The sequence below is a fragment of the Dysidea avara genome, chromosome 9 (assembly GCF_963678975.1).
Source record: "Dysidea avara chromosome 9, odDysAvar1.4, whole genome shotgun sequence".
NCBI lineage: Eukaryota > Metazoa > Porifera > Demospongiae > Dictyoceratida > Dysideidae > Dysidea > Dysidea avara.
The window spans coordinates 23,573,587-23,593,610 of NC_089280.1; the positions used below are offsets into that span (position 1 = coordinate 23,573,587).

The 20,024-nt window shown below is 37.3% G+C and overlaps 1 protein-coding gene and 2 long non-coding RNA genes across 4 annotated transcripts in view; 1 reads left to right on the forward strand and 2 right to left on the reverse strand.

The window, feature by feature from the left end:
- Positions 1 to 10,042, reverse strand: part of LOC136266727 (fibulin-1-like) — a 43,498-nt gene extending 33,456 nt beyond the window's left edge. The window contains exons 1-6 of the mRNA XM_066061748.1: positions 9,825 to 10,042; positions 7,347 to 7,475; positions 7,180 to 7,286; positions 6,958 to 7,053; positions 6,783 to 6,902; positions 1,906 to 2,028 (exon numbers count right to left, since the gene is read on the reverse strand). Of these exons, the coding sequence (XP_065917820.1) occupies positions 1,906 to 2,028; positions 6,783 to 6,902; positions 6,958 to 7,053; positions 7,180 to 7,286; positions 7,347 to 7,475; positions 9,825 to 9,895 (646 nt within the window). The 5' untranslated portion in view covers positions 9,896 to 10,042. The remainder of the gene's footprint in view (positions 1 to 1,905; positions 2,029 to 6,782; positions 6,903 to 6,957; positions 7,054 to 7,179; positions 7,287 to 7,346; positions 7,476 to 9,824) is intronic.
- On the forward strand, positions 1,468 to 12,875 carry LOC136266752 (uncharacterized). 2 transcript variants are annotated; one of them, XR_010706264.1, is made up of 4 exons: positions 1,468 to 1,644; positions 9,355 to 10,194; positions 12,479 to 12,528; positions 12,584 to 12,875. It is a non-coding gene; the product is annotated as an uncharacterized lncRNA (long non-coding RNA). The 2 variants fall into 2 exon arrangements; XR_010706263.1 differs by having other exon boundaries at positions 12,479 to 12,875.
- On the reverse strand, positions 12,432 to 15,707 carry LOC136266753 (uncharacterized). Its single transcript, XR_010706265.1, has 3 exons — positions 15,552 to 15,707; positions 15,028 to 15,134; positions 12,432 to 12,795 (listed from the first exon to the last, which is right to left on the reverse strand). It is a non-coding gene; the product is annotated as an uncharacterized lncRNA (long non-coding RNA).
- Between the last annotated feature and the right edge of the window lie 4,317 nt (positions 15,708 to 20,024).

Consider the following 20,024-nt stretch of genomic DNA (forward strand, 5'->3'; position numbering starts at 1 on the left):
ATTTAGGTGCTTGTTATTAGAGACTTGTTTCAGTTTAGATAAGGATTTCGCGGAATGTGTGAAGTTACACCATATAATATTATGGTAAGCGTAGCCACAAAGCGTGGCATATCGACCACAGTTTGCCATGCTACTATCAGTTATAAACCACAGCACGGCACTTTTGATCTCAACCACAGGTGTGGTATATATATATATGTACCACTCTGCGTGGGCAGTCCAAAGGCACCACCAGTGCCGTAATTTGTATATTGCACTGCTGCAGACCGCAGCGAGTGCATTATAACTTATAACGCACTGGTTGTGGTTTTGTAGACCACAATGAGTGCATTATAAGTTATAATGCACCGACCACAGTGCAATATACATATATTGCACTGGCTGTGGTTTTGTGCAGCATAGCACAAGTACCGGTGGCGAAGACCACTACGACACCTCACCTAATAGGTGGAAAGAGACTTCACTTGAATTCTTTTATAGCCTGACATGTAAAGGTCGATTGTGGGCCATAACGTCACCAATACGTATAATGTTTACAAGCAGCCAATGGCGATCGAAAAAGCCAACGCGGGTGGCCACAACTTTAGTCTACATATATATATAAACGTACTTATACACCTTACTAGTCTGGTACCATCTTAGCCCAGATTAAACTGTAGTCCACTTCGACAATGACTCAATAAAACAAATATATTCTAAATAATACTAACCTTTACGTTCGATTGTGGGAACCAGTTTTGTCATGCCACCAGACTCAAGTTTAGCCAGTGTGAATAGTAAGAATTAGACTAGTATCGTTTAGTAGTTAGGTTTTGTTTACTTAAACTGTCTATTTAGCTGCTTTTTTCGCTCGAGAGAATCACTATGGTGATTAGTCTGGTGCTTAGTCTATATGGCACACTGGCATGCTGAGCACTACATGATGAGAGTCGAACAACGAATGCAGGTTAGTGATATAACCCATAGCGTACTAGCTTTCAATATCTCAGGTGTCTGCAGTACTGCAGGGGGAACGTCATCGCAACATCTGGCTTGGTTACCCACAATCGATGTTAGAAACCTGGCCTTTATAAGTGTTACAGCTGTCTTGTGAGACTCTCCCCACCTATTAGGTGAGTGGTACATAACAGTTATACAACGTGCACTCGTGCTCTGCCTGTATAAATGCACTTGCCTTTGGGCCTGACGGCCCTCAGGCTCGTGCGTTTATATCAGGCAGAGCACTCGTGGCCGTTGTATAACTATATAATACTCACCTGGGATGTCACATGAAACATTACTGTGTCACGATTACGGGCTGATAGCCCGACGTGGGCGGGCGAATGACGCCCACAATAGCATGACTAATCACCCAGATGACTCAGCTTTGTCACGCTAGGCGATCAATCACCCCAGCCAGTACGAGTCCAGCCAGTACAAGTCCACCCACTGGACTCATTTTATACTCATACCTAGCGACTTCGATGATGGGTGGCAGCAAGTAACGTTGCTCCTACGTTTGTTGATATGAACGGACAAGTCCTGGCGATATACGGAGATATGTTTACTAAGTCCCACAATCAATTTGATTCTTCATTGTGAGAGCTGAATTGTGAGAGGGACGTTTCCAGCCTGTCTACCATGCCAAACTATGGCGAATTAAGTGTAAGTATATACTTTAAGTTGGTTTGTGTGCGTATGGCTTGTTAGTAAGTAATGTAGTGCGTAGAAACATGGTATATATCATGAACCATGGCTCACTTCGGTGTATTGCACTTATATACACCCCTCCTCCTCAGTCATCGGAAGTTTACTGTTGATAAATGCCTCGGCGTTTATCAATAGTAAACTTCCTCTGACTTCGGAGTCGGGGTGTATATAAGTGCAATACACCGAAGTGAGCCATGGTTTATATATTACATATACCTGAACAGTTGTGACCATCACTAGTCAACTCATATCCATTCCAACAGGAACACTGATAAGATCCATCAGTGTTATCACATTTTTGTGTACATCCTCCATTATCAGTTTGACATTCATTGATATCTGCAATAAAATTTGGCATGTTAATATACTGCCAGGTGTTTTAATGCATTTACTTGATCATGGCAATTAAGAATGTACCATTGTAATTAAAAAAAAAATTTTTTTAAATGAAGTAGCAATCCAATGCTAATTATTTTTTTTTTTTGATTTGTAACAATAACTTATTACAATTACAAACAACTATTACAACTACATAAACTACTAACAGCTAGCTACAGGGGAAAACTATTACTAGGGGAAAAGGGGATTGTCATCATCATCTGAGCCCTGAAAGGCCCAGTACCTCAAGATCATCTTAGCATTGTTGGACCACAGTTGCACAGACAGTTGTTGTAGCAAGTTCTTTCTAGCAACTTTCCGAGGGACACCGCTGCGAGGAGTGGTACGGTCAGCTATACTCTGTAAAGTTTTTAGAGCAAAAGGTGTCCAAACTCCAAATGTTTCCACAACTAATGGAATGAAATCTGACCCCACCTTCTCCACAGCTGCCAAATGCTTCTCATCCTTGGCAACTTCTCCAGCAGCAGCAGCCACCCCAGCACATGAAGCACAGGAGGAGATAAAAGCAGGCTGAGTGGTGCAGCGTATGGAGACATCGAAGTAAGCTGGACGACCATACTGGAAGTCAGGATGAAAAACATCGCCAGGGCACAACCCATCATCATAAGAAGCTCTCTGTTCCTTAAGAACCCCAGGGTGATCCTGTGAAAGGGCATTATAAATGATGTGAAAGAGATGCTAAAGAGTTGTGAAAGCTACATTGGCATGTTACTATATATCTACCATCTGTTCAAAACCAAAGTAGGGATTTTTCCACATATATAGCTATGTTATATCACTACTCCATGCAAAAACGGCTTGCATGGTTGAACAAAAAGGGTGTATCTATGAAAGTGAAAGTAACTGGCAGCTAAAAGAGCTGATATCTGTATGGGCATGTCACCATTATGTTATTTTGTAAAACATTTACATTGGTCCTTCATCATTGACTTGTGCATTGTTTGCTGCCACATAATAAGCATAATAAGCAAACACCCATAATGAGTACCAACTAAATACATTTACTTTACTGTGCATTGAGGTGGTCCCATGAAAATTAATTCAGTTTTAGATGCAAGTGAATGGAACAATGTAGTGACTATTTAATTATAGTCTTTTTTGGGTTTACTGACTGTTCTATTAGACTATATTGATTCACATTTTTCTGCAGATTTTTGCTAGTAAAAAGCTGATCATATGTAAAGATAACTTACTGTTAACATATTTGCTGGACCCTAATATTTATTTCTGAAATGTGGCTTTCCAATAGAGGAATTTTGTCATGAATTTTGTACGTACATTCTCAGAAAAGATGCAAAGAAACTTGGAATAACCTTTCCAAGCTAGTTTACTAAATAGAATACACATTTGATTGAACTATCATCACACCAGTAATGAAGTTCAGCCTGTGAAAGTAACTGGTAACTAAAGAGCTGATGTGAGGTGTGACCAAGAATAAACATTAGTACAACTAACCATATTAATGCTACTTATATAACATTGGTCCTTTATCATTGACCTGTGCAGTGTTGCATGCATTCCTAATTAATTCTTCTTGACTCAAATTGGCTAGTTATTTGGCTGCCCTTTTTCTCCACACTAACTATTGAAAATTACTAACCAATTAGATTTAAAAGGAATCAAGTATATAGGAATCGGTGGCTTATTGTTTATTGGTGAGTGGCCATATATTAAGCCCATAGAAATCCTTTTAGCACAATTGCAAGTTAGAAATATAAATTTCCATATAAGGATCTTGCTTTCACAAGCCTACAATACTTAATTGTGCTATTCATATTCCTATTCTTTTCATGTGGCAATAAATAAATCTTATTCTCACGAATCCTTTTTTCTCCCCAATAACTAAATAAGAACATTGGGGTGATCACAGAATTATTTAATTGGAATAGTGGCAAATTTATAACTAAATTAAAGTATTCTCATTAATTTTTACTGTACACTATGAAAGATTTATTTATTAACAACCTTTGGTGTTTTACTAGATAGCTACAAAAGTCATCTACCAGCAGAATTTAAGTAGTGTCAGGGTGATAATTTGTTGTAGGTAAGAGACACCAGGAAATACATTGAATAGTGTAAACTGATACTTTGGAAATAAGGGATAGATTTGATTTTATGGTGAGTTCAAGGCAAGCTAGGGTTTAAGATCCAGATCAACCTTAGCTCGCCTCTAACCAGCATTAGCATTATTCATTGCTTTGCAGCCATGATTCCAGCAGATCCTAAGGTACATCAAGAAGCATCAAGCTGCATGTTTTCCAAAAAAAGAATAAGACTGCCATTCACAATGTATTCACATAATGCAGTCAAACACCCCGTTCACACTACCCTCTAACCCGGGTAGAGCACGGCACGGCTTGAAACAAACTGGAGTGTGAATCAATCGAGCCGTGCCGAACTGGGTCCAGCATGGCACGACAAGGAGAGGTGGGCTGGCACGGGTTGGCCCTGAGTTGACTCAGGATAGCATACAGTCTGAACGCATTCCGAGCTGGCCAAGTCAGGTTAACAATATAACTTGTTTCTGTTGGCCACACAGCAAGTATATTCTATGTTCTAAAACTGTTCTTCAAAATGGCTATGACGTACCGTAGTTCTAGTAGACTTTGTGACAATTACGCTCGAACGACGTGTTAATAATCCTGGAGAAAGGAGCATCCACTAGCTTAAACATGGTGTCTCTAACATTGTACAGCTTATTTCAGCTGGTTCTACACTTCCTTGCTACAATTCTAGTGTCTTTTTATTAAGCGCCTAAATAATCTAAAGCTCATGCGCTTCTCTTAGCTAATTATTATTCGGCGCTCGCACTATCGAGCTCGTGTCAGATGCAGTAGTGTGAACAAGTGCCAACCCGAGTTCAATAACCCGAGTTGAAAACACTCTGGCTAACCCGGGATAGTGTGAACGGGGTGTAAGATACATGTTGCAGAAGCCTTACTCTGACACTAATGTCATGGTGTAGGCAACATGTAACATAGCCTTCTTTGGGTTGGAGAATTCACCATCCCTAGAAAAGTAGCTATGGAGAATCTTTTTATCTACATTTTAGTTGACAGGTGGGACAATCCTCACCTTCTGCAAGTGATTATCTGCTGCTCTCCACAGAGTAGAGAATGTCTACCTTGATGCCACTGACAGACCTATTTCCCAGTCTTATTAAACACATGATTACCAGTAACAAAAACCTCTATCCATACATTCTTCATCACCCAAAATATTAGTGGCCTATCGCATCAAACCTTTGCAGCACTGCTACACCCCTGCTATCTAAGCATCATGCACCTAGGCAGCAGTATCTGGATTGAACTACTTCTGGAGCACAGGCCCATATCCCTGATGCCTTATGAAAATGCTGTGTCACTGGTACACAGGAATTTTATCATACTGTACGATAGTAACTGTATATTAGGGACAACAAAGGAGTAGGCGTGGCCCACAAAATAATATCACCCTAAAAACAGCCTCAATTTTCCCTGACGACGATGAGGCAGTATTGGTTAGGTAAAACTAAGCCCGAACAAGCTTTCAGATCTACCCGAAACGCTTCAACAAGTTGCTACGGAATTTTAAAAATTATTTATTTAACGAAATTTTCTAGTGACTTACTGACTGACCGAGTAACTGACTGACTGATGCCTTCAGAGAAGTGTAACTTGATAACGGCTAAGGCAATGGGCTTGATTTTTTCACTGTTCAACATCACTTCAGCCCGACAGGTGCCTTTTGGTATACCGTAGTATGTACAATGCATTCTTCATGGACTTTCCAGTGTCCTCCATTGTGTCCCATTTGTTTCGGTATGCGTGAATTGCAGAGGTGCTTTTCAAACAGTTCTTGATTCGAAATGCTGCGTAACGGGTTGAAGAAAGCTGACAATGAAGCGTAATGGATACTTCACGATAATTGGGGCACGCAGCACCAGATACGGTATACGTGGGTTCACCAGTCATAATAATTATTTACAAAAAAGTTAACAAACAAAAGTTTGAAATTTTCAACTAGAGTAGGGACCATAGCACATCAAAGAAAAAAGTACTGAAACAAGTTGGAGTAGTGCACGATATTAAATCACAGTAAAACAATAAGAAGTGTTATATCCCTACTGTGCATTTCCATTATGGTATCATGAGCACAGTAGGGATATAACATGTCTTATTGTTTTACTGTGATTTAATATCATGCACTACTCCAACTTGTTTCAGTACTTTTTGTCGATGTGCTATGGTCCCTACTCTAGTTAAAAATTCCAAATATTTCTGTGTACTTGCTAGCTGAAAAGGTTTCAGATATTTGATCCCATTGCAGTCAAATGCAATGAGGCCTTGTACATTTTTACCAAACTGCCTCCACCATCAGCAGCTGCAGAGTACTTGAAGAAATGGTCCAGTCAGATAGAGCAGTCTCAACAGAACATTGACTGATGAGTGACATTAACTAAGGAAGTAGTTTTAGCCAAAAGCAATTCTCAATTAAGGGAAAGTTAGCACAAGCAGGTTGTTCTGAAATGAAGATGATTGTTTACAGTGTGCATTGAGCAAAATTATGGACAATCATAATATATTATAAAGTGATTCATGGTGTTAAAAGCCAGTACCTGGGAATACATGTACAGTAGGTGACAAGACGGGCTTTTCCAGCAGTCACATATGACACACTATCAATGTAACTGAGTTGATGGTAGTCACACTTACCTTTACAAGTCCTTTCATCAGTTTGTAACAGATACCCACCATCACATGAACACACAAAAGATCCATCAGTGTTAGTACAGTCATGATCACATTTATGATCACCATTACATTCATCAATGTCTTGAAAATGATCATGAGGTACGTAGTTATCACTCATACCAACATCTCTACTCACCTTGTTCACAATTGTTACCAGTCCATCCTGGAGCACATGTACACACTTCTGGTGAACTGCATGTTCCTCCATTGTGACAACCGCCAGAACAGTTAGCTTTATTAAACAAACTGTAATCACTCTATTGTGAACTCTGGCTAATATATATATATGTGTGTATAGTAACATGTAAATATGCATGTACGTATAATAGTTATAAAGTACCATATGGTTATATAATACCTTGACAATTTGGAGGCTCTCCAACATACCCAGAACAACAATATGGTACTGTAGAATTGGTTGCAGTTACATGGTATGATATTTGAGATACCATTTCACTGACTTGACTATATGCATAACAAAAACAGCAAATAACATGTATGTACGTGTACAGTGTAATAACTCACTAGGTTTGTGAACAGCGTGTCAACCCAAAAACTTTACAAGTATAATAGAAATAAGCCATTCGATATTGCACTACATATGTGGTGCTTGCGATTGAACGGTATGAAGTTGAAGTAATGTAACAAATTTCCCTGTAATTTTAAATACAAAAGTAAATAATACACAATTTCTCACATCACATCACAAGTAGCTATCAGAATTTACTATAAATACATTAATAATTATTACAGGAGTGTTAAACTAAAACAGCCCAACAGTAAAGAAATGGTCAAAGGCTATAGAGATTTAAAGATTTGCACAACACATGACATGACAAATCTGAATCACCCTATGTGGCTAGTATTATTAAAGTGTAACAGTTGACATAACACTTTGTGTAGGGATGTTGAAAAATGTAACAGTTGACATAACACCTTGTGTAGGGATGTTGACTGTAAGGCATATGTGGTATTGTGGTGAGTAACTACAGTGTAATGTGTAGGTGGAACTGGGTATTTTTCTTCAAAATTCTCAGCCAAAATTCCAGTATGAGTACTTCAATGCTCAATTGTAATAACTAATAAGATATAAACCTTGGAGTCTTTATATCCTATATAATTATGTAAATTTACTTTACCTTACCTGCATGATTATCAACTCATTAAAAGAAAATATGATGAAAATTATGACTATGTAAACAAGTTTGTATCAAGGAAGTCAATAGCAAAGCTTTAGAAGCATATATATAGAAGTAGCTATGCTTTTATTTCTATGTATCTACAGTAATAGGAAAGTAGCCATTGTTGTTCGCCAGTGTAGTATACCATCATATTGTTCGTGCATATCCACTGTTCATGAATATGTACTATTCATGTTTGTGTAATCCAAATTCGTTCCATGCACATTGAGTAATTGGGACAATTGTAAAGGACATTAGGAAACTCTTCCAGATTATGCGCATGCATGTACTCCGTGTGCTTCCTCATGCAGCTAGCTTTACACCTGTGCATTATGTTTATATCTGTGCATTATGAAATTTGTGCTAGGATGTAGTCAAACCTACACAGAAGCCACTATATGTAGCTGTACACACGTGATCATGCAGCCACTCCTCTTAATGAGAATTTAGTTTCCTGTCTGAGCTTTTAGAAAATTTGGTGAGGGATGGTCTAAATGCATGATCTGGTGAGGGAGGGTCTCTATAAGACCAGAGCAGACGCATATTTTTCGAACTTAGCCATTGAATAGTACTGATTTTCTACCAAGTCTATCACAGGCCAAAATTTATATACAAATGCAACCTCTACAACTATCTTGAGTGAAAGCAATCCTTGTCTTGACTAAGATAGTTTTGACAGGAGCACAAAAAGAGCCAGAGTATGAGATACTATCTCATCTCTGGACATTTAATTTCCTGATGTACACTTCCTGTCTTTGCAGGAACTAGATAGAATCTTTCCGTAAGTACAGTATTCTTTCAGTATGAGCTTCTCTCAACTGAGCAGCAGTCTGCTCTTCTGAATAACTAAGAACTTTTCCTTTTATTATTTCACCCTTACATTTATACAAAAGGCAGCTGTGCAGCTTTCTTAGAAGCAGCTATCATGATGTCAAAAGCATTTGCTAGAGTTTGTGCTATAGTCCTTGTATAGTCACATGTGTTCTCTTGTAGTTCTGTACTTCATATAGCTACTTGCCAGTGTAAGTATGGCAGTCCTACATGCAGAATGAGAACTATATGATCACAAAAATAGGTTGTGATTCAACTATTCATATTTCACCAACATTGAGTAAACAATCTAACAAAATGTATATAACTAAGCCCTTATGTGCAATGCATGGCTATTGGTGCAATGCATGGCTATTAGAAATAATTATAATAATTACAGCTACGTCTATATTTAGCATTATTTAGATAATAAGCCTGAAATACTATCTACTGCATAGCTAATACAATAACTAATACAATAGCTATAGCTACATGTAGAAATTGACTGAGTTATTGCTTTATAACTTCCCATATTTCATCAGCTTCTTAAAGTGACCAATCAGTCAAGACATATTAGATGCCACTTTCAAACAGAAGATTTTACACATGCATGTAGCAGCACTGACAGGAAAATAATGTTTTTCTCATGACTATGGTGATAATGACCTGGTGATGCAAGCGGAGCCGTGACAGGAAGCAACATCCTCACTTGGAGTGGTCACATTAAACTACCATGTAGCTATGTATATATATATGTATGTTTAGTAGTTAACCTTTTGATCCAATTAGCTAAATTGTATTCATGCTCTTGTAATTACTATGTAACCTTATTCTTTTTTAGAGTGTCTTTGTCTATTTGTAGCTATTCTCTTGTGTATTTTTATGCTGTACTCAACTATCATGATCAGAATTGACGTTGTTTAAGCGAACTCTCTTAGCTTTAGCTTGGCAACTTACAAAATTAGCTAATTATCAGTTATTTAGCTAGCTACAACACGGACTAAATCCTTACTGTGCTTGCACTGTTATCATTGAGGTTATCAGTAGTCCAAAACCGAGTATCAATAATCCTATCGATCCCATTCTTCGACTTCAGACTAACAGCCACCTGTGAGCACCTAGACACTCGCGTAGCCAGACCCCTTTCTCCAAACGGTCCTTATCAATCAGAAATAATAAACGCCGTGTCTGTTCTATATAGGGTTTCGTTACTTTCACATTTGATGCCCTACGTAAAATTACGTAACAACACTGCGCTATAGGCGCTTTTATAAAATAATAATTATTAAGCACACTGACACGCTTTATCAAACCTCGAGAGAGTGACAGCAGCCAGTGGCCTGTGATGACGTGCTACTAGGGGGTCTGCCAGGATAACAGAAGTGAGTTATGTATGCATGAGTATATATCACATCACCACCAAGATCACCACTGTTTGCCTGCATGGTTGTAATGTTTTATGCTACAATGCTATGAACAGAATTCTTAACATAGACATGGTGATAATTCCTTTAGTCCAGATATATTTCAACTTGCCTTGGTCAATTATAGTAGAGGGGCAGAGGCTTAGATTGTCCCATGCAGTTGCAGTGGTGTTGATGGTTTTGCAGTGTTGGTAGTTGAACTAGACCTACAGAATCGCCCCCCTTCCCCTTAGAATTGCCTGTGAGCATAACTACGTAGCTAATGGATAATACTATAGTACAATTTCTGAAACAATATTAATTGTAAATTTACAACAGGAAAATTTTTACAAAAGTTAAATTTGACAAATTGGTTAATTTGTCCAATAAGCACCTCAAAAGTCAGTGTTTAGACCTGTTATTTTTTGCTTTTGTCAAATTTTATTTCATCAAAGCTGATTAATAATATTGTGAATTCTTCAAATTTTTCTTTCGTCAGTACTTCCTGTTGTATCTGTAAAACTTTGTTAAATATCTGCATACCTAATCATCTGTGCAGCGCTGTCTGCCTTTCATTTGTGACAGTTAGCTATAGTGTGTGAGTCATGCCATTGTACAAGTGTATGTTATATATTACTCCACCATTACTGAAGCTCAAAGCAGCCACTGAAATCAATTTATTGTCATGCACAGTGCTGTATAGGTTGAGTAGCTGTATTGCTTGATTAAACACCTTAAATTAATTTTTAATATTTCATTGAATTAGTTAATACAGAAATATTGGCATTAAATTACATTTGCAATCTTTGCTGATAGTACAGTCTCGTGCAAGGTTTTGTACCCTGCCCCATGTTGTGCATGCAGGTAACCTTTGTTATTTTATACAATTAGGCACGAGCAGCTGTTACTTCATAACATAAACACAATGGACTGCTTATGTTGGGACTGGTGGGATACAGGGAATTGGGGGATTCACCCATTCACCATAGGGACCTGCAATATATTAGTACAGACTGTCCCAAAATTAAGTAAACTCAAGAGGGTTATCATTTCTGCCATTTGTTATCCAGCGTGTGCAAGTTCAACTCTTGCTCGTGATTAGATATAATTGAATCACTCCAGTCTAACAGTTAAATTTCAAGTACATTTACTGCAAAATGGTGTTACACTGCACACAATCAGTAGAGTCTGAGTTAAAAGACAAACCAAGTGAATCGCCTCAGTTGGTAGGCATCAAATCATCCTCCATAATCAGTAGCAAACAAATTAAGGTACAGCAACATGTGTGTGCCTTCAAAATACCAACTATACTGTTACAGTATGTACTAAATTGAAATTGTTTACAAGAACTTTGTCCTGTACACTGTCATTGTAAGGCATACCCACAGAATGCGGACCATGTCAGCGTGTCCAAGTGTGAAGTAATTTATTTAGCTGGTCTTGAACAGCGACAATTCAGCACGTGCACTATTCTCTTTCCCTACATCAGGACCCTTTCCCCTTTCACTAAAGGCTTGAAACATGCCATTACTATGTAAAGCTGCTCCTGTACAACTGTAACTACTCTATTTATTAGACTGAAATGTTGTTTAAAAATCTATTGCTTTCGTATCATGTACAGCACAGCGCAGCGTGTTTTGCACTGCTAGGGACATTAAGTACGTATAGGCTTCAGATGAAGTGATTCAATTCATGTGTGGTAACCCAGGGGTTTAAATCAAAGGTAAAGTGCAGTTGTGATTCTGTGTACAGTGAATATGTATGGGGTTTGTTGGAGAGTCAACTACGGAAAGGTTGTGAATAATACTTAATGGTGAAATCGTACTTAGAACAAGTAATGTCCCCTCTGTTGGAGAAGCGACAAGTTCCTGGTGATAACAATCTGACTGAGTGTACAAATGATATTTATGAAGTTGTAGATGATGACACTCTTGAACTGTCTAAACTTACATGAACATTATTGTTAGTGTCTCTGTTGATTATGCATCCCCCCTCCCCCCACTGGATGCATCAATAATTACAGACTGTCCAGTATAATAAATAAAGCAATAATGGTTTGGTTCCAAATTCAGAAAAGAAGACCAAATGGTGTGTTTCCTAGTACATATAAAACAGTGAAATTGTCAGACCACATAGAAATAAAAGCTTCAGGGTGTTTTAGCAGGTCAAGCATTACTACGAATAAGCCACATTCTATTCATAAATTATTAGGGCTACCATCTGAATGTAATAGAGGTAACATACTGTACATGTTCTGTTACAGAAAGAAGTTACGGTAATATTGGATCTACTATAAAGATGTGATAACAAAGGGTTAGTTATTTGTAAATAAAAAGATGTGATATTTAAACAACAATAATATGATCAGTTACAGCATGTACATAAAACTTGGAACAAAAAGTTATTGAGTGATGTACCACAGTGTAGCATCACACTATTGCAAATGCTGCAGCTCTTCAGCAAAAAAAGGCACCCTTGATGATAGAGTTCTATGTACAATATGAGGAGATACTGGCCAATTTCACCTGCTGTGCGAGTAGTCATGACTGACCCACAATTAGACGATGACATCATTGCTACCTGCATTAACAAAAACAAACAAAACAATTACTATTGTATTTCACTTTACAGAGCATGTCTAAAAAAACTTTGCAAAATGACATTTGTATTAGGAGAACGGCAGAATTCTACATGGAAAGTCACTACTGTCATCAAAATGAAGAAGTGAACACATACATAGCTACAGAAAGAAACTCAGTCATTACTGATGATATTACTGATGTGCGTAACATGCGTATGTGGGTAAAACCCAGTGGGTTTTTCCCTGAATCATCTTGGTGCTGAATGGTTCAAAATTTTTACGTTTTGATTTCTTGTTGCTAGCCCTCACTCTCCATTGTTGTATTTAGTCTTTCATTATATTCTATTCACTTATGAATATAAGTTTTCAGGTAGTCGTGCTCCTGGACTTACATATGGTTATTGTCTTGTATCTATGGTTACTAAGTATGTTGTTGGTTGTTTGGCAACAATGATAGATAGCCTGCTACAGTTGCTAGTGGTGCAAAACCCAGATGTTACAGATTACAATGGGCAAACAGGGTGTGGGTTATTTGGAGTATGGTGGAGGGGGTTAGACTGTGACTTCAGAATCACCTGTTTAATTGTAGTGATAGGCTTATAAAACAAAACACTAGGGGTATCACGTATCACTTACTAAGTCAATCTCAATCTGTGATTGTAGTCAAACTCACAGTCAACAGTCAAGACTACAAAATATCACTACAGTGGGAGATGGGAAGAGGTGTTAAAACTCACAGTTACCTATAAGTAAATATTAAAACTTACGAGATAGAAAAACTTAAAATGTTTCAAAGCTCTGTAACAATTTCAATGATGTATCTTTCACAGTTGTAGATCAGAGGGGTAAGACAAGATCACGTGCACTACAAAGCACTAACAAAAATATTTTATTAAACCATAGTCATACTACCTGTTGAAAGTAATAGATCATACAACAACAATTGTATTGTAATCATTGATGCCTACTGTTACTGTTGACATGAAAGTCATGGGACAAAGTGGCAGTAAAGAGGGGTTTCTAGGGGTCTGGGCATACTCCCCAAGAATTTTGAAACATAAGTGCCATGATTGAACCTGGAAATGATTTTAGAGAATGAGTGAGATCTGGAAATAATTAGCAAGCTGAAGGGACAAAATAACTATGTGTATAATTATGTGCATGAAAGCATTGATTTGATGAATGTGTTGATTTTCAGTTTATAGTGAACTGTAAGAAAGAAATTAAAACTAGTAAGGTAATTTTTAATCACAGTAGTAGACCATCAAAAAGAAAATTTTTGAAAATGGCTATCTCAAGATGTATCTTTAGACTTTTAGTCAAATCCCTGTGGTAAATTGTAAAAGAGTTAAGAGGTACAATACGTAAGTATACTTTCCTGTAGTAAACCTGGCTATTTTGTCTAAATTTTAGAACTAGCCCAATCACCATTTGCAACTAGCCAAAAGTCATTTACAACTAGCTTTTTGGCCACAACTAGCCCCCCTTTTTAGCCCTTGCCATAACAGCAGCATCTTTCCAATCATGAATCACACCACTACAAGCAACAAACTAAATAGAGCAAAATATGTATCAAGCCCCTTCCTCTACTTTTTGTACAGGATCTATTCAGTTCACATGAAATACTTTAAGTACTTGTGCAACATTATTACGCATTCACGTGGTCTTGTCCTACTCCCCTGGTTATATAAATAGGATGTATTAAGAAAGTTTAAAGCACAGGACTGGTGTGTTTGGTAAATGGATATAATAAACCTAAATAGTTTCAACACTTAAAGTAACAATGAAGGTGTACGGATTTATATCTAGCTGGCTCACATGGCCCAGACAGCAGCTTTCTTGGTTTACTATAGCTAGTTATACTAACTTTTAAAAATGCTAAATGGCCACATTGGATGTGGCCAGGAATGAAAACCTAACAATTAAGCCTAAAACAGCAGACAAAATTTCAGGAAGATGCATTCAAGTCAGGTCAAAAGCTGTAAGCCAAAGGCTAAGGTAAATTTTGTCTTTGACGCAGATCATCCAATAGTGAGTGCTTGTGTGACACCCCAGTGAAACAAACGTACACTAGGTCCCTATTAAAAGATGGTCACCAGTAGGTTGAAATATCCCTGAAGTAAATTATCACCATGCTTGTGCTAAGAATTCTGTTCATAGCATTTTTAAAACAGTACACTCAAGGATAATGGAAGGCAACAGAGATGATGTGATACATAATGCATACATACCTCTGTTATCCTGGCAGAGCAATTAGTCGCACATCATCTTCAGTCATCACAAGACTGGCTGCTGTCACCCATTGAGTTTGACATGTCTCAGTGCTTTATCAATGTGCCTATAATGTAGTGTTGTTACATAATGGTATGTAGAGGTGCATCAAACAATGTGAAAGTAACAAAAACTGTTTCAGAAATTGTAAGATTATGTGAGTTTCAGACCCTTGGGAAAGAGGCTACAGTATTATCCATTAGCTACAGTTATGCTATTCCTCTAGTAAAGAATACTTCAACTACGAACACTGCTGCAAAACCATCAACACCACTGCAACTGCATGGGACAATCTGAGCCTCTGCCCTTACTATAATTGACCAAGGCAGGAATATATCTGGAGTGAAGGAAATTGTTACCATGTCTGTGTTAAGAGTTCTGTTCATAGCATTAATAGCGGTATTGCAGCATAAAACATTACAACCAGGCATATTAAAGTGATCTTGGTGGTGATGTGATACATAATGCTGCATACATTACTTACCTCTGTTATTCTGGCAGACCCCTTAGTCACAGAACACTAGCTGGCTGCTGTTACCTCTCCCCATTAGATTCTATGTATCTGGTTTGATAAAGCGTGTCCTCGCGTGTCTCAGTCAGTGCTTAATAATTATTTTATTAAAGCGCCTCTAACTCAATGTTGTTACGTAATTTTACGTGGGACATCAAACGATGTGAAAGTAACGAAACCCGTTCTATATATAAACGAAACTAGCTTTGGGGCGCCCTCCAGTCCGCATATGGTTCCGCAGATGCTGTGGTCACTTGTTTATGATTTGCTAAGGGTATAAAATCATAGACTTAGTATCATAGTATGAAGTCTATACTGTATAATATAGGCAAAATGAACCAGTCAATGATTTATAATTAATATCAAACAATTTAGTAAACATACCCTACAGCCAGTCTCTTATGTACCTCACATACTTGCCACAATCAATTTTGCTATCAGCTCCCTCCCTCAAGAATTAACAACCCCACCAGCCCCCCCCCCCCCCCCCACACACACACACACACACACACACGCACACATACACACACACACTTGTAACGTTGTGCCACATACTCTTTGAGGTTTGCACTGTAATTAATTTTCCTCAGCCTAACATTTTCATGATCGTGATTATAAGTTTATAATTGATATGATCTGAGAGAGAAGAACTGATACTACAAACAAAAAACAAAAAAAAGCCAAATAGATAAAATTAATGGTAGGCAGGTAAATCCTTGGACACATGCAACCAAACAGGATCATAAAAGGGACTTGCATGGGCATGGCAAGAAAGGCGTGCTTCCAAAAAAATATACCATCTACAAAATACAATAAAGTTGGTTGAGTCACAGGCAGCGTCTTCCTTACAAGCAACTTGGAGGTTGTTGTAATGGAAAGAAAAATTTATTATAAATTCAACAGATTGTTCACGAGGCAGGCTGGTAGTGACCAAATACTGTAATTTCAATTGTCTCATAGTAATTTGGTACTTTCAAATGATAAAACTATTGAAGGTATTCTATAGCTACTTTGGACTGTTCCAAGAACGAGCTTATTGTATGTGGTGCACAGAGTCCAGAGGGCATATCAATTCTAACAAGGCAATTGATGAAACTTGAGAATTGAACAGCAACAATGTCTGGGCGATAGAATGTTGTTAGTATGGATATTGGAATTGTTGCTTGAGGTCAATCAGTAGCCTGGAAGTTCTGTAGGTCTGCATACGGTTGAACAAATGGAAAGTTCGCAAAAATTTCAGCCATATTAAATATGAAGCAGAAGCACCTGATTGTGACAGTTAGTGTATATATTGTTGCTGACTAACCGCAATAGGATAAACATGTACTATAGTAGGGTGGGTGATCATGAACTTTTATTTCTTGTTGCATTTTATTGGTGTGACCTCAACGTAAGGCTTGATTATATTTCAGATCCTCCACCTGCACTGATATGTCTCAGCACCTAAATTTGGCCATTATTATGAAATAATGTCACCATCCATGTTGTCTATGTTTATGGAAGTATATATAATTAGGTATATAGGAAGGTAAACAGATTGGACTGAAGACCCACCTCATTGTTAGTGGAGGAACACTTCTTCATCTTTAGACATTGAAATACTCTAATAGAGCATTCAGCTAACTCTAATAAAACAGTCAGGAGAATGTACATTGTAATGAACCTCCCACATTGATTTAAGTTAACTTTCCTTATCTGAAACATAAAATTAACAACAAGAGACCTAACCCAGGACATAAGTACATATAAAATTAGTGGAGGTTGACCCATACACTGTATATGGATATCTTAAAAGATATTGTCATGGGTGGGTGTAAGCAATAGTACAAAATTAATGGCATTATTCAGATTACCTGAGATTTTCAAAAATCTATCTTACAAGATTTTCACATATCTTGTGGTATGATTCTGCATGAAACTGTAAAGGATTATTCTGTATTGTTTATACATTGTGGCCCACCTGGGTGGGCCCCACTACCTACCTTCTCACCTACAGTACCACAATCGAATATTTAGAAAGCACCACAATGTATTATAATGTCCTTGATGCTTGTGTACTATAATTATGCTTTCACAAATACATTACACCTTCCCATATGCTACACACACACACTATAATATTATACTATCACACTAAAACATTGATGCTTTGCTAAAGCAATCAATGGCCATTTAAGGATAAATTTACAAATTGCATTCATTCAAACATTAGTTCAAGAACACAAGTAAATTATGTGTGCAGTAAATTAACTATGTATAGCAGCACGTATTCATATAACAGTGTATTAATCTAATGGTCATCTCCAGGCTCTTCAACAGTAGAGAGTCGTTCATATTTGCTCTTGCTTTCTTTACGACTGATTAAAGACAAACTGGATGTGCTAGTTTTTTTTCACTTGCGGAGCATCATACATATGATCAACACTTCCAGATATAGGATTTTCATATGGACTAGCAGGTTTACCAAAAGTGCTGGTAGCGTAATCAGGATTTTCATAAATGTTTTCACTTTAGCAGCTACTGGTTGAGCATATTGTACATTCTTAATAGTCTCATCTGTTTCAAGTTCCATTCCTGCCTGGTTATTTCTTATAGTTGTACCTTAATTGAGCTGCTGCCAGAATAGAAATGATCTTACTCCTTCCTTGCTTTCTTTTCACCACAATCAATCACAGTGATGATTACTAACCCTACAACTACATTGTAACAGAAATTTGTTGACATATGTTAGCAAAAAGTACAGTAGATACTCACCTACAATACCATTGGCTATTGTTAGCATGTTTAATTTAATGCCATTCTGTGTCAAATAAGGATAAAATTATTTAATGGACTGTTTAGATGCAGATGAAGCTCCTTGGATGGATAAATAAAAGTTTGATAATATTGTAATTATATAGTCAGTAATTTTGTATAATATACATAATAATTTAGATAGTAAATTTGCCTACTGAATCAAAATGTCTTATTCTAACTGATTGTGTGTAGCTGTACACTCAAAACAATAGAATTGAAAATTTACACCATGAAAGTACGCAGGCAAAGATCAGTTTACCAAAGACTTTATATTTGCCCACAAATGTTTGAAAATAAATTCCAAATTGAACACAATACATACAACAGTGTCATTGAATATAATAGCTTCATAATCAGATTATTAAATTCATTCTACGTGCACGTGCACATAAGGTCAGCTTTAAGAGCAGCAATTTCAAAATTGTGAACACTTGCTTTTGCAAATAAATGGATAACAACAAGTGCAATTCATTAGTCGTACATCTTGTGTTTCAAATTTAGCCATTAAAGAGATAGCATATTCACAGTAATACACCTATTAAGTAGGTGTCTTCATTCACCAAAATGCCTTCAATTTAAGTTTGTGTTCTCATTTGAATCGCAAGAATTGTGTTACTGCATGCATATTCAAATGCTGAAAATTTAAAGCAGTTGCTATTATTATGCCAGAGGTAATTTTCCAACTAACATAGAAGGTGAAGCACAACACAAAAATGTGACCGAATTTTGGAAAATCACCCATATGGGCGCATTTGACACATAAAATATTTAATGATCAGATTACAAACTTTATAGTGCAATCTACTTGTTGATGGTTTTAAGCCATTCTCAATACCTTAAATTACAAGAAAATTCTTAAAATATTTATAGAATTGTTTACTGCTCTTATTAGCAACCCACTAAACGTAAAAATTCTAATTATTTCACGTGCGCCCATATGGGTAATTTTCCAAAATTTAGTCACAAATAATGTTGTTATAATTGGTACATATAGTGGAATGTTAAAGAGCTCTAGCATCCAGAGGGTCTACGATTTTTTTACAAATATTATGCATGAATTAGTATGATTTTAAAATCCATATTACAATCCAGTCTCCTCAAACTTTTCACCTGCTTCCTATTCCACCCTTGTAATAATTATCAGGGGCGCACGCTTTCCTGACTGATTTATTAAATTATTGTGATCTTTGAGTGGAAAAAAGAGACAAAAGAGATGATAAAGACTGCTTCAGTAGGTGATGCCTGGGGTTACTTGGCTTGTACTCCACGTGATTAAGATACACGACTTGAATTTTGCCATGAAAACCATACAGACGCAGGGGCGTAGCCAGGATTATTTTGAAGGGGGTTTGGATTTAAAGTGGCCGAAATGTCTTAAGGGAAGGCCTGGGTGCTTCCCCTAGACCATGTTTGAACGAAAATGATGCATACACAAAATGTGCCCTTAGGCAGTAACATTAAAAGGTGTTTGTGTATCTAACTAGCTAAAACCTACACACTGCTGTTTATGCAGCTTATAGAAACCATGAACCTTTTGTAAAACTAACTAATCTTCACTCCCAGACAGCATACTGACAGCCAACTTCAATTTCCTAGCACACGGAAGTCCTCCACACTCGAGTCCCTTAGTTGGCAATACTTCTTTCCAGC